This window comes from Triticum aestivum, chromosome 1A, assembly GCF_018294505.1.
Source record: "Triticum aestivum cultivar Chinese Spring chromosome 1A, IWGSC CS RefSeq v2.1, whole genome shotgun sequence".
Classification (NCBI taxonomy): domain Eukaryota; kingdom Viridiplantae; phylum Streptophyta; class Magnoliopsida; order Poales; family Poaceae; genus Triticum; species Triticum aestivum.
This window is the reverse complement of record NC_057794.1, coordinates 378,132,676-378,143,720: the sequence shown is the minus strand read 5'-3', so window position 1 is coordinate 378,143,720 and position 11,045 is coordinate 378,132,676. Positions and strand designations below refer to the sequence as shown.

General features: G+C 47.6%; 2 protein-coding genes across 2 annotated transcripts; one reads left to right on the top strand and one right to left on the bottom strand.

Annotated features, from left to right (window-relative positions):
- The first annotated feature begins 1,644 nt into the window (after positions 1-1,644).
- On the top strand, positions 1,645-4,235 carry LOC123051933 (uncharacterized). The gene is made up of 4 exons (XM_044474950.1): positions 1,645-2,101; positions 2,186-2,239; positions 3,021-3,146; positions 3,732-4,235. Exons 1-4 carry the CDS (start codon positions 1,703-1,705, stop codon positions 3,906-3,908), a joined length of 756 nt encoding a protein of 251 aa, XP_044330885.1. The 5' UTR covers positions 1,645-1,702; the 3' UTR covers positions 3,909-4,235.
- LOC123051943 (phosphatidylinositol N-acetylglucosaminyltransferase subunit P) lies at positions 4,176-5,016 on the bottom strand. The gene is made up of 3 exons (XM_044474961.1): positions 4,713-5,016; positions 4,505-4,623; positions 4,176-4,403 (listed from the first exon to the last, which is right to left on the bottom strand). The coding sequence occupies exons 1-3, from the start codon at positions 4,925-4,927 to the stop codon at positions 4,240-4,242; spliced, it is 498 nt and encodes a 165-aa protein (XP_044330896.1). The 5' UTR covers positions 4,928-5,016; the 3' UTR covers positions 4,176-4,239.
- Between the last annotated feature and the right edge of the window lie 6,029 nt (positions 5,017-11,045).

Sequence of the window (11,045 nt, the reverse complement as noted above, 5' to 3'; positions counted from 1 at the left end):
AGCTTCCAAGAGACATTGTGGATTGCCAGTGAACGAAGTCTGTGAAGGTTTGGGAGTCTACCTTGAAGACTTACCAGAGTGATTGAGCGAGGTCTATGTGACCTTAGCTCAAGGAGAATACGGTGAGGACTGGGTGTCCTGAGCTGCGTGTTCAGGACTGGGTGTCCGGGACTGTGTGTCCTAAGGTTTAAATACCTAGCCGCTCCAACCAGACGTACAGTTGTCACAGCAACTGGAACTGGTTCAACATATCATTGTCTTCAACGAGTCACTGGTTTCATCTTCACTTCACGTTACTTACTGTTACTCCTTGTGAAGTCATTGTATGTTTGCTCTATCATTTGTCTTCACTGAGTGACTGCGTGTTCTGTTTGACTTCACAATATCTTCCTACCTGATCCTTACTACCTAGCTGCTATTAGTCTTTGTGCTTTCACTTCATTGAATACTTGACTATGGTTTGCCTAGTGTAGTCTACCTTCCGCTGCATGGTAATAGGTTCAATTTTATCGTTTGTCTTCAAAACTCCCATGTTCTGAAGACTTTCATAAAAATCGCCTATTCACCCCCCTCTAGTCGATATAACGCACTTTCAAACTCTTTCCCAGGCTTTTTAAACGGTTTTTTTTGTGAAAGTCACGGTTTTTCTTCCGCGAGAGGCACGATTGTGCTTTAGCGAGAGTCACGGCCGTGCCTCTCGGAAACGAAAAAAACGAGTTTTCTGTTTGTTTTCTTTCGCGAGAGTCACGGCTTTGCGTTCGCGAGAGGCACGGTTGTGCTTTTGCGAGAGTCACGGCCATGCCTCTCGAAAAGGGAAAAACAAAACACGTTTTTTGTTTTTTTTTCGTTCGTGAGAGTCACAGTTTTGCTTCCGCGAGAGGCACGGTTGTGCTTACGCAAAAGTCACGACCGTGCCTCTTTGAAAGGAAAAAAAAATACGCTTTTCTGTTTTTTTTCGCGAAAGTCACAGTTTTGCTTTCGCGAGAGGCACGGTTATGCTTTCACGAGGGTCAAGGCCGTGCCTCTCGAAAACGGAAAAAAACGTGTTTTTTATTATTTTTTCTTACACAAGAGTCATGGTTTTTCTTCCACGAGAGGCACGGTTGTGATTTTGCGAGAGGTACGGGCGTGCCTCTTTCGGAAAGAGAAAAAACCGTGCTCCCGGTTCGGTTTTTTCGCCCGGTTTTTTTCATCCTGTTTTTTTCATGAAAAAAAAGTTCATCAAAACCTATCAACATGGGATCTAATTTTGAAGATTTCGGCGCGAGGAATCCAATGGTGAAAACGGTTCGAGATTTGGACGCACAGTTTAAGAGATAAAACGTTTTGAATAAACGGACCTATAAAAAAAGGAAAACTCTCAGGTTGCGACAAGTGGTGCGCTGCATGTGCGCCATTTGTCGCGACTTGGGAAAGTGAAGTGTTCTTTGCAACGAGTACTTCTTAATTAGTGATTTCGTATTAAAAGTGAATAGAAGAAAAAGAAACGAAAGAGAAAAGAAGAAAATGATAAGCCGAGTTGGGCTGGCCCAAGACGCGCGTTGGGCTACGCATTACGTCGACAGTTTGTTTTGACGTAATGGGCGGCCTCGAGCGCACGAGAGCAGAGGCCTCAACCCAACACGGCCCACGAACCGAGCGACCCCATCCTCACAATAATCTCGCAACCACGCGACGCACTCTTGCCCTCGCACACGCCGGAATGGCGTCCACGCTCGCACCTCCTCGGTGGCATCACCCCCCTCCGCCGTCGACCCGGACCAACCCCGGCCGCCTCCTCCACCTATCGCGCTCCGCTGTTCCCGCCCGCCGTGTTCAGCTCGGCCGGGCCTCGACGGTGTCCCCTCGCGCCTTCTTCGGCCGCGCCGACCTCGACGGCCTTCTGCAGCGCGCTTGGCGAGGCGCCAACGCGGGGGCCGAGCGCCTCTCCTTCGAGGCGAGACAGGCCGCGCAGCGCCTGGACGGGCGGTACTCGATCTCGCGCCGCGTGGCCGAGGCCGCGCGCGCGGCGCGGGAACGAGCTGCTGAGATCGACGCCGAGCTCGGCGTCGGCCGGCGGTGGCGGTCCTTCTCCGTCGACTTCTCCCGCAGCTGGCCTAGGGTACAGATGCTCTCCAGCATGCTATGACCTATTAGCGCCTAGCTGCTGGCTCAATTTATGGCTAATTTGTGCTTTGGTGTGCAGTATCGGAGGGAGCTGAGTGACTTCCTGGCGACTCCTATCGGGCGAGCCTTGTCTGTGAGTTCACTGGCAGCTTGAAATCAATCGGTTATCCTGCGTACTCATTCACATACTTGCGTAGATCGTCACCGTTTGGATTTTGCTAGTGATATGTAAGCATGTTTTGCATCAATCAAATAGACCTATTGAGCTATACTAGTCTGTTGCTAAGTCCTGATCTAGTTTAGGAATAGTGGGTGAGTTGTTAGCTGAAGCTAATTTTGCAGAAAGAATTTGTTGTTTGCAGTCAAGGTCAATTGATTTGCAGGCTTGAAGTGGTGTCTGACTGATTGTTGTGGTTACTTAGGTAGACCGCAAGTTAGTGTAGACAGGTTCCCAGTAGTTGACTCTTTCTCGGGTCTGATGCTTGAGCTTGGATTCCTAACACTAAGTTAGCCATAGCATGATCTTAAAATATCGAGGAGGCTAGGAGTGCAAAGGTGATTCATGTGAAATAGCCACTTGAAGATCGCTGCTGTTGATATCATTTGTGTATGTAGGAACAAACATAGGATGCAGGAACACGAACATATGAAAAGAAGTGAGACTTATCACCCATGCATTCACAATTCATTTCTCTTGCTACATTTTTAATAATTGGGGGAACAATCTATGCAAAATTTACCCATATACGGAGTTTTATTAGATACACCTTTACTTCAGCTGTCTGGTTTGTGCACACTTATATTTTTTAGGATCCAAGTTGTATGAATAGTTCTAGCTTTGAGCACCTTCTCATACCCAACTTTTTCTACTTCAATATTATGCTGCAAAAATAATATTCCATATTTGGTTGCAGACACTTACTTTCGTGTGGCTTGCACTGTCGGGGTGGCTCTTCAGAATTTTCATTTTCAGTACATTCGTGCTACCATTTGCAGCCCCTCTTCTCCTTGGGACATTTGCTAACAGGGTTGCTATTGAGGTAAATGGCCATCTTTTGAAATTTAGTATTTCGTCCTCCACTTATTTAAATCACTTCAAAGCAAGTCTGCAGCAGTCCCTATGTGACTGGGTGTGGCTGACTGGCTGTTGTTTATGATTTTCGTATTAATTGTTACTCCTTCCGTTCCAAATTACTCGTCGCAGAAATGGATATATCTAGAACTAAAATACATCTAGATACATCCATACCTGCGACAAGTAATTCGGAACGGAGGGAGTAGAACCTAAGCATTTTGTTCAATCCCTTTGAGCGTTTGTCTGTACAACAAAGCATTTCATCAGTTTAGAGTTGGATCTATAGTTTTATCCCACATCAGTGACTCGAATGAGGTCACCCTTGCATTGTAGAAGGGTAGTTCAACCTAGATGCAAATATAGTTGCTCTTCTTGTATGCAGCATACCACTTTAGCAGGCCGATCCTCATACGTGCATAACATTTGGGTTTATCATGTGTTATTTCTGGATGTTGAATGAATCCTCTGCAGCATCGCTGCTCGTCAATTTGTTCTTCTGCAGTAATCGGCTAATACCAGCAGTCACTGACCTCGTAAGTTTTACTTCCAGGGATCGTGCCCAGCATGTAAAAGACGGTTCGTGGGCTACCGCAACCAGGTGATCCGGTGCATGAATTGCCAAAACATTGTGTGGCAGCCAAACAGCAGGTCCTCGGGAGGCGGTGGCGGTGGTGGTTCAAGAAGCTCAGGGCCTGATTACATCGACGTGGAGTTCGAGGAGAAGTGATGAACGCGCTGTTCTTGCACTTTACACGGGCTAATCAGGCGTGGAGGAGAGGGAATGAGAAGGCCGTGTGCTCAGGCTGCGATTGGTGAGCCGTTTTGTATATGCGGCTGTGTTCGTTATTAGGTGTGTTGTTGTACATTATATGTGCCTGTTATTACAGATGGGCTGGCATGCGCAAACTCACTTCTGGCCTATGCAGTACTTGTTACATTTTGTGAGTGCAGTAGGGAGACTGTAATTTGTAGAGCATGCAAATGCCACTTCAGTAATGAATCTTGGAAAGCAAAAAAAATAAATAAAACCCTTGCACATCTATCATAAAAAAAAGAGATCACGATGGGTTCAGCCGAGTCCATCCTCCTCTTGGAAGTGAATGAAACCCTTGCTCGCCAAACATGAGATGGTTCATCCGGTCAATGCCGATGTCCGAGATGGGCTCGATGGCTTGATCTTCCCCCGTCCGCAGAGAAGACGCCGGCTCCCGGGCGTGTTCATCTGAGAATGGACCACTGTAATGAGGTTTCTGAAGATGTGAAATGACCATAGCGGAATGCATCCTGTCCCCATATTTTTGACAGGAAGATCTCGATCCTCACCGGAGATGGTGTTGAAGCAAGCCGGCGGAGGAGCGAGGAGGAAGTTGGATGCGACGTACAGGACCACGCCCTGCGCCACGGCCACCGCCACGAACGCCGGAACGGCCACCGCCCAGCGCCTGAGAGGACAGCAGCAGCAGCACAGGTGACAGTAAGTGACAGGACTCATTTCTCGCGAGGAAGAAGCAACTGCGGTGGCGGCGGATACTTGTTGGGGTAGTAGGTCGCGCCGATGTGGCAGAGCCACGGCTCCGGAGCGTACGCCCACGCGATGTACGCGAGCGCGGCGGCGGACGCGGCGATGGACCCCACGAAGCCGTACGCCTCCGAGTGCCTGGTGCCGCGGCCTCTGGATGCGGCCGCATGCCTGGGGCTGCGCTGTCGCGCCTCCGGGGAGGACTCCGTCGAGCCCGCCGGTCGCATGGTTTGGTTGGTGCTCAACTGCTCACGCCGTGTGGAGACCGGAGAAACGGAGGATCCGGGTCGGGGGAAGCCCGCGTCAGCAAGGCGGCCCATTTTGAGAGGCCGCCAGGCCGATCTGCCTTATTCATTCCGGCCAACTACACGTCGAGCGACATGAGATGATGAGTTAGCCTTTACTAGTAATCGTGTACGTGCATAAAATAAAATTGATCCTTATTCAGTTTTCACACTGGTATAAATGTGAACATATAATTTTAGTGATCTAAAACGTCTTATATTTGTTTACAGAGGGAGTATCAACACTATTCAGAGAAAAAAAATCGACAAATTGAAAAAGCTTGCATGATGGACTGGACAAAAAGATATACCTCTCCTCAAATATAACTTTGAGATGAGTTCGTAGACCTGTACATATACCTCTCAGATATATCCTTCAGGTTCAGGTTCAGGTTTAGGGTCAGGTTCCTGAAAATGAGTTGCAATAAGAAAATCAGTGAGAAATTTACTCCCAACAAAGAGAAAATCAACAAAAGCCAAAATCAATGCCGAACTCGTCACCAGCATGCTGCACTTGCTCCCTAAAAAAACATCCTGCACTTACCGAGACAGCATACCAATTCTTCATCTCCTCTAATCTGGCGACTTGGCGAGATGTCGTGTGTGGTGACCTGCCTGCTGGAAAGAGCTGTCGAGGGAGGGCACGAAGAGGACCCTTTGTCAGCGAGCAGAGGAAGAGGCGAACACAGTCAGACATGTATCGATCCATCGATGTATAACTATTCTCGCCATCAAAATCAATTACAAGGTAATTCAGTAGTACTGATGAACCTGCTATGTCACAAGAACAATCTCGGGGATGCCTGCTGAGACGCTGATGTCACCGTCCCTCGGTCCTCGCCGAACCTCTTTGTCACATTGTCCAGGAACTTGCTCAGCGCCGAATCTTGGATTGGTGAGTCTGGCATGCAGCAGACCACATCGACGCCCACCTTGTCCCGGCAACCGCGGTGCGACCCCTCCATCCAGCGCACCATGAAACGGCATAGAGCTGGTCAACCGGGCAGAGATCGCCACAGCGGGCGTCGTCGAGGGTGGGGCACGTAGCGGCCGAGACGAAGAAGGATCGATCAATTGACCGTACGGCTGGTCCTGTCCTTGCACGACTGCTCCTGCCGCCTCCCCTTGCGCGTGCAGGTCGGCACTGCTTGTGCCCTCGCCAGCCGTCGGCTGCGGCAGATGGGAGCGGCGCCGCCAGCCGGGCTACTGTGCCGGGGGAGGCACGGCCGGGCGCGCCTCTGCCGGAGGTTGCCGGATCCAGCGCCAAGACATGGGTCCGTGCCGCCATCAGATGGGTTCATCGGCGGCGGCAGTCCGCGGGCAGTAGAGGATTGTCGGCTCGGGGCGGCCGAGCGAAGGATCCGCCGGGGGCGGCCGAGCGGAGGATCTACGGGAGACGTAGGTAGCAGAGGAGTAGCGAAGGTCGTGGGCTCGTGGCGTTCGTGCGGGCAGTTTTGTTCAGGACGAAGGGATGGCGAGGATTAGTGGTGCGGGCCATCTGTGCGGGTCGTTTCGCTTACTGCGTGATTAGTGGCTTGCTAGTGTTAAACATAGAGAGACCATGGACCATTAGATCTTGATGATGGATGGGTGTGATTGTTTGGATATGTCCCTCTCTTTCTTTTATAGTGGTAGTAGATACAACACCGATACCAAGATAACCGGATCACGCAGGACTACGCTACCAAAAAAGAGCACAAAAATAACTGGATACAACACCACACTACACCATATAACACCTAAGATCCACAACAAGGCCCTCATAAAGGAGAACATCGCGAAGTGTCACCGCTGCCGAGTCTAACTGACAAAGGTTTTCACCTAGATCCCATACACGGAGAGGAGCACCACGACGATGTCTTCAAGTCTTCAAGAAGAGAGCGGCGACCCCAAGATAATCAGCACATCTATCTAGTACATCTTGAAGCTAAACAACGCTATCTTCCCCTTTCGTTAGGGATCTTTTTCTCTCAGCGGCGATCCTCATCGCCGTAAAGAATTCTTCCCTTCCCATCTAATCCTCCAATCAAACCAACTCAGACTGAACAAGGGACAGTCTTGGATTGTTCCCAGTCTAGGTTGGTGTATTTTAGGGGCGGATGATGTTAGGGTTTCTGAAGGAGCCTGGTAGATAGAATCTTTCGGATTAGGGGAGGTGATGTATGCAAAAGCTTTAAGCTCGGAGACAAGCAAGCGGAGGCCATGATGAAGAGGTTAGGTTGTCTGATTGGTGTGTTGTATGTGGGATGTTTCATCACATTTATAAGGAATGTAACAATGGACTTCATCCTCCTTCGGCACTCATATTCAAGAATATGTGGGTTGATTGGATCTTCGGACCTGACGAAAGACCTTATGGTGGAGGTGCTCGTGGTTTTTCCCGAGTTGGTGGTTGGGCTGGTCGTCAAGGCCGCTCAGATAATGATGTTGACTGCTATGATAATGAAGTTTATGAAGAGGAAGAGGAAGAGGTTGATGCTAATGTGGTTGATGTTTATGGTAACCAATGAGGGGAGCCTGAGGTTAAGATTATCTGGGTATGTCCATTGAGAATGGCGCGCAACTGGGCCTTGCACCGGCGGGTGTGCTAACCATACCACTGAGTCCCCCCCCCCTGAAGCAACTAAAAGTGCGTTATATCGACTAGAGGGGGGTGAATAGGCGATTTTTATGAATTCTTCACCGAGGAATTTGCAGGTGAGGAAATTCCTTAGCGAAGAACTACTAGCAGCGGAATAAGTACTCAAAAGGAAACATAACAGAACACAAGCATAGTCATCATGATGAAATGAAGATAAGCACAGAGTACCGAAAGTGTAAGCACAGGATAACACAGGATGAAGACAAACTGACTGAAGAAATTGAACTGAGGAAATTGAAAAAGTCTTCAGTCAAAGTCTTCAGTCAAAGTCTTCAGACACAGATATGAACAAGCACTCAACACAGTTATGAGGAAATGAAAGAGTTGAGAAAATAGAACCAGTGAGCTTGGTGAAGACAATGATTTGGTAGACCAGTTCCAACTGCTGTGACAGTTGTACATCTGGTTAGGGCGGCTAGGTATTTAAACCTGAGGACACACAGTCCCGGACACCTAGTTCTAAACACGCAGTCCAGAACACTCAGTCCTCGCCGTATTCTCCTTGAGCTAAGGTCACACAGACCTCGCCCAATCACTCGTGGTAAGTCTTCAGGTGACTTCCGAACCTGCACAAACTTGGTCACTCGGCAATTCACAATTCCTCTTGGATGCTTTAGACCTTGACGCCTAACCGTCTGGAAGAAGCACAATCTTCAAAGGTAACAAGCGTCGGATCCACGTAGGATCAATCTCTTCAGTGATGCTCAATCACTTGGGGTTTGTAGGTGCTGGGTTTGGGTTTTCCTCATTTGATGATTTTCGCTCAAAGTCCTCGGAGGATGGGATGCTCTCAAATGACAAGTGTCAGTTTCTCTCGGAGCAGCCAACCAGCTAGTGGTTGTAGGGGGCGGCTATTTATAGCCTAGGGAGCATCCCGACATGATAAAACATGAATGCCCTTCAATGATATGACCGTTAGGTGGGTAGATATTTTGGGACAGCTGGCGCATAGCACAGCAGCGGTCGGAATTTTGAGTATCAAATTCCTCAAGGCTATCATGTTCCTCACTATGTAGGCAATCCACACTGGCGAATTCCTAACTCCTAAGTCAGAGCAAATTCCTCAGAGACCAGAAGAACTTCGTCTCTGTCACTGAAGAATATGACTAAACTGTATGAGATTTCCAATGGCTTCACTCGAAGGGATTGGTAGGTGTAGGATTTTGAGTTGAGCATCACCTGGAAATTTTTCCTTAGTATTTCCTCGACCCCCTTTAACAGTACGGTGTTTCCTATGACTCAAGAAAGAGAAAATGAAACTACTAAAATAGAAGTCTTCATGCTTCATGCTCCTCGAATGAATACCAAGTCTTCAGGATTGCACCAATTTCTTCACTTTCAAAGTCTTCAGAAATCCAAAGTCTTCAGTCGAAGAACCTCATTTTTAGGGGTCGACTTTCTTTGAAAATATCAAACTCCACATAGACTTATAGACCTGTGTACACTCAAAAACACATTAGTCCCTTAACCTATAAGTCTTCAATACACCAAAATCACTAAAGGGCACTAGATGCACTTACAATCTCCCCCTTTTTTGGTGATTGATGACAATATAGGTTAAGTTTTCAACGGGGATAAACATATGAAGTGTAAAATACTGATATTGAGGAATTTGATTGCAAGATATAGAAGAACTCCCCTTAAAGATGTGCATGATGAGGAATTTGCTTTTGAAGCAATGCACACTTGAAGAGTAGAATCATGGAGATCTCCCCTATATCTTGTAATTCATACACGCATTCACATATAGTACAGAAGAGTTTGAAATGCATGATGAAATATGGTGACTGATGTAATTCAGCATGTGTGCATTAACATATATGAGGAATAAGCATGCAGAAAAACACATCAAACGTATCAGAGCACCATCGGGTTTAAGTTTACAACTCGATCCAATAAAGTCTCAGAAGAACGAGAGTTGTAACTTAGCAAAAAAACGCCCATATAGATAGACCCGCTTGAAGACTAACTCAAAATTCTCCACCTTTGTCATCGAATGACCAAAAGGATCGAAAATGAGGACTAACGCCCCTGAAGAATGTCAAGTTGATGAAGGAGCACCAGCGTTGTTGGGGTCGTTTGTCGTGGAAGGGCCTGCCGCAGTGTCGTCCAAGTCTTCATGCTCATCGGTGTCGCGCGATGAAGAATATGAGCTGGACACCAAAGGAGGAACCTTGACCTTGTATTTCTTCGGTGAAGGTGCAGACCAGTCAAAATCTGCCTTGAGACCCATTGCCTTGAGATTTTCTTCACCATACAGATGTGATATAATGGCCCAGGTGCTATCGAAGACTTCATCGAGGTAGTAATGGTTTTTCTCACTGCATTGTGTGTAGCAGTCATGTTGTGAAGAAATGAACCAAAATGACGCTTAACCCATTTATGGTTTCAATCCACCTTCTGGTGAAGACTAAGCAGAAGCTTACGGTCCGTCATCACACGAGGAGCAGTGGCTTGAGGAGTAGACTTAGGTGCATTGGAAGCAGAGTCATGTGTGGCAGAGTCATCATTGGTGGAATAAGATGCAGCTTTGCGAAACTGACCATCCAATGGACGAATGCCTTCATCAATGACGGCAGGAGCCTTGCCCTTTTCATCAGTTGAAGGAAAATCCTGCTTGAGGACTTCAATCGGGGGCAGATAGCTAAGGTGATTCTGAAAATCAGCCTTGTAGTTGAGTGAAGACCTTGTCCCGAGGAATCTCATAATCCAAGGTGCATAACGTTTCAGCTCAAACGGAGAAAGTGCAGCATTTGCCAGAGTCCTCATGAAGAAATCATGATAGTTGATAGGAATACTATGAATGATGTTGAATAGCAGATTCTTCATGATGCCAACTATTTCCTCATCAGATGAGTCATGGCCTTTGATGGGACTCATTGTCCTCGTCAGAATGCGATAGACGGTTCTGGGCACATAGAGTAAATCCTTCATGAGGAATTTGGTCCTTGGGGCTTGACCGGGCTTCAAAGGCTTCATTAACACTTGCATGTAATAAGTTGTGAGTTCTGGTTCATGATATAGGCAGCGAGCTCCTTCACTGGGTGGACTGATGGGCAGGGCGTGAAGCAATTCAGAGGCTGGTGCCTTATAGTGAGTATTTTCGGTCATCCAATCCAGGACCCAGGTGTTGATATCTTGAGGATCACCTGTGATATGCAATGTAGCGTAGAACTAAAGAATAAGCTCTTCATTCCAATCAACAATGTCAGAGCAAAAGTTGAAGAGGCCTGCATCATGAAGAACACTGAGCACAGGAGAGAAGCAAGGTAATGATTTCATGTCCACGTGAGGAATATGCTCATGGTAGAAGATTTTGTCTTTGTTGTAAAGCAGTGAAGAATAGAAGTTGGCCTGGCTTGCAGTCCAGAAACGCTTCCTCCTTGGACGAGCAGAGTCATAAGGATTGTAGTCAGTGAA